We start from the raw sequence: 2,133 nt of genomic DNA on the forward strand, positions 1-2,133 counted from the left end.
TTGCTCGCTGCGTGACAGAACCGTAACATGATGATCGACTGAACTCAGCTGTTCTCAAATAGATTCAAGCATTCCAGTTAGGATAGAGCGCAAAGCAGTGCTAGTGAGAGCTCATCTAGCCTAGCAGTCTTATGGCGTTTCAAGTAAGGTACAATAATATTCATTAGTCGAGGGAGCATGTAAACTCATAATCCAGAGCTCAAAATGAGTGGATCGAATGAAGAACAAACATAAAGGCACAGGGCCAACTAAACTATTGTTGAAAATATTCCGCCGAGCGATCTAGACACCAGCCTTTGTTATATATTAGTTTCTGTCTGAGAGTACACTCATTTGTGCACTCCACGGTTGCACGTGGGCTAAAGTACTACCAAGGCGCTCAAACCTAGACATGAAAACGATTACGGTCCATATTCAAAGGGCTTTGGCGCGAAAGCCTGAAAGAAAAATAGCGGTGACTGGCGTAAGATTACCAGTATTCTAAGTTTAAGGAAACAGGTTGGCATATTTGTTCAACCCCCCACCATGGAAGGTCAGAAAAGTTTCAGCCTACTCGCGGTGCTGAACGTGAAGATGACCGAATTGGGTCAGCGCATGTTTGCTACGCCAAACGCAGTGTAAGTCAAATCAAGCTCTGCAACGCACATGAATCCAAGAAGTTGCGTTTGTACTACTCATATTCGTGACTTGAACGTCGGTTTTACCAGGTTTATTTCCTAAATGCCTCCGTCGTTCGATTTTTTCGAATAAATTATTAACCACTTGCGTACGCTGACAGGCAATCTTCTGACCCAAAATTTAGCTATCTATACCGGCTTTGAATCCTCTCAACTTTTTCACCTGGGTAGACGATAGCTTGGATCATGATTTGGAGGTGTAATGAAGCATCGACGCAAATAGATCCCGACCGAAAGCCCGATATTTTCTAGGAGCTTCCAAGCAGAGACCGGACCGACCTCGCCAGCCCTTCGTTTCCCGTGTCGTATTTCCCAAAGGCATTCACAACTATAAGCTGAGGCATACCGTACAAAGGATGCAAAACTTGGGTCGTCAAACTTATTGTATGGCGCAACGATCCTGACCTCTGAGTCTTGTCTGTAGTATCGTTTGTATCAGTTCACAAATGTTGGCTTCCGGGAGTGATACCATCCGAATTTCGAGCAAAATGTTAGCGGGTAATGATGTTAGCAGTCCAGTGGTTAACCAGGCATGTGTCACTGTATACTCTCCAGTCATACATGGACATAGCACGCCATACAGAATGTTCTCGTTTATTAAACGGCCGTAAGGCCGTAAAAAGGTGATCAAGAATGATGTGCTTCTGTAGTTGCGTAGTTGTGTCCATTCACTCTGGTGAAACCAACAAGTAGCGGACGACACCACGCAGTGATTGAGATCGTGTGAAACCTTTCACGGTCAAGCTGAGTGCTACATATGTCTTGGATGTCCACATCCGGATAGGAGTGTATTGTTGTAAAGATACTTGAGCTTTTCGTCATGCGACGGTTGGAATAACTCAGCAACATATTGAGCAACGTGGAGGGAAACTTCATACGCCATCACAGTCGTCTACTACTGACATGGTTTACTCCGAACCAATGAGAACTGTTGGTCAATACACAGAGTTTCAATATTTATCAGCATGGCTGCTTCCAACTTTTCCCAGTCGTTTTCCAAATCATAATTAATATCATGCCAATGCAGTTCCAAAAGATCTTGGCAGGGATGCCGTCTCTCCCCACTCCTGTTTAAATTCGTGATCTATGAGATAATGAGACGAACGCTGGAAAGTCTCCAAAACCCCGGTGTTCAAATAGCATGTGAAGAAAACCTTGCGATCTGGAATACGCAGACGACATCGTTCTCATTTTCTAAGAGCAGAAGTCACGAGTGTTTTTGGATAGACTGACCAAAGTCATCCCGTCCTTTGGTATGCACTTTGCACCCATGAAGGTCATGCTCGTGAACGTGCAGTCACTGAACACGTCACTCAAAATCCAGGGAGAAGTACTGGAAGTTGTGGAGCGCCTTACTTATCTTGGCAGTTGCATTAGTTCTGATTGTAGTGACAGATGAGGTCAATGCACGAATCTGCAAGGCCCGGGTGACGTTAATTAATTCGAGACACCTATG

General features: G+C 44.6%; 1 protein-coding gene across 1 annotated transcript in view; it reads left to right on the forward strand.

The window, feature by feature from the left end:
• Positions 1 to 1,909, forward strand: part of T265_11982 (hypothetical protein) — a gene marked incomplete at both ends in the record, with an annotated part of 12,285 nt that extends 10,376 nt beyond the window's left edge. The window contains one exon of the mRNA XM_009178845.1: positions 1,705 to 1,909. Coding sequence (XP_009177109.1) covers positions 1,705 to 1,909 — 205 coding nt within the window. The remainder of the gene's footprint in view (positions 1 to 1,704) is intronic.
• Between the last annotated feature and the right edge of the window lie 224 nt (positions 1,910 to 2,133).

This window comes from Opisthorchis viverrini, assembly GCF_000715545.1.
Source record: "Opisthorchis viverrini unplaced genomic scaffold opera_v5_696, whole genome shotgun sequence".
Taxonomy (NCBI): domain Eukaryota; kingdom Metazoa; phylum Platyhelminthes; class Trematoda; order Opisthorchiida; family Opisthorchiidae; genus Opisthorchis; species Opisthorchis viverrini.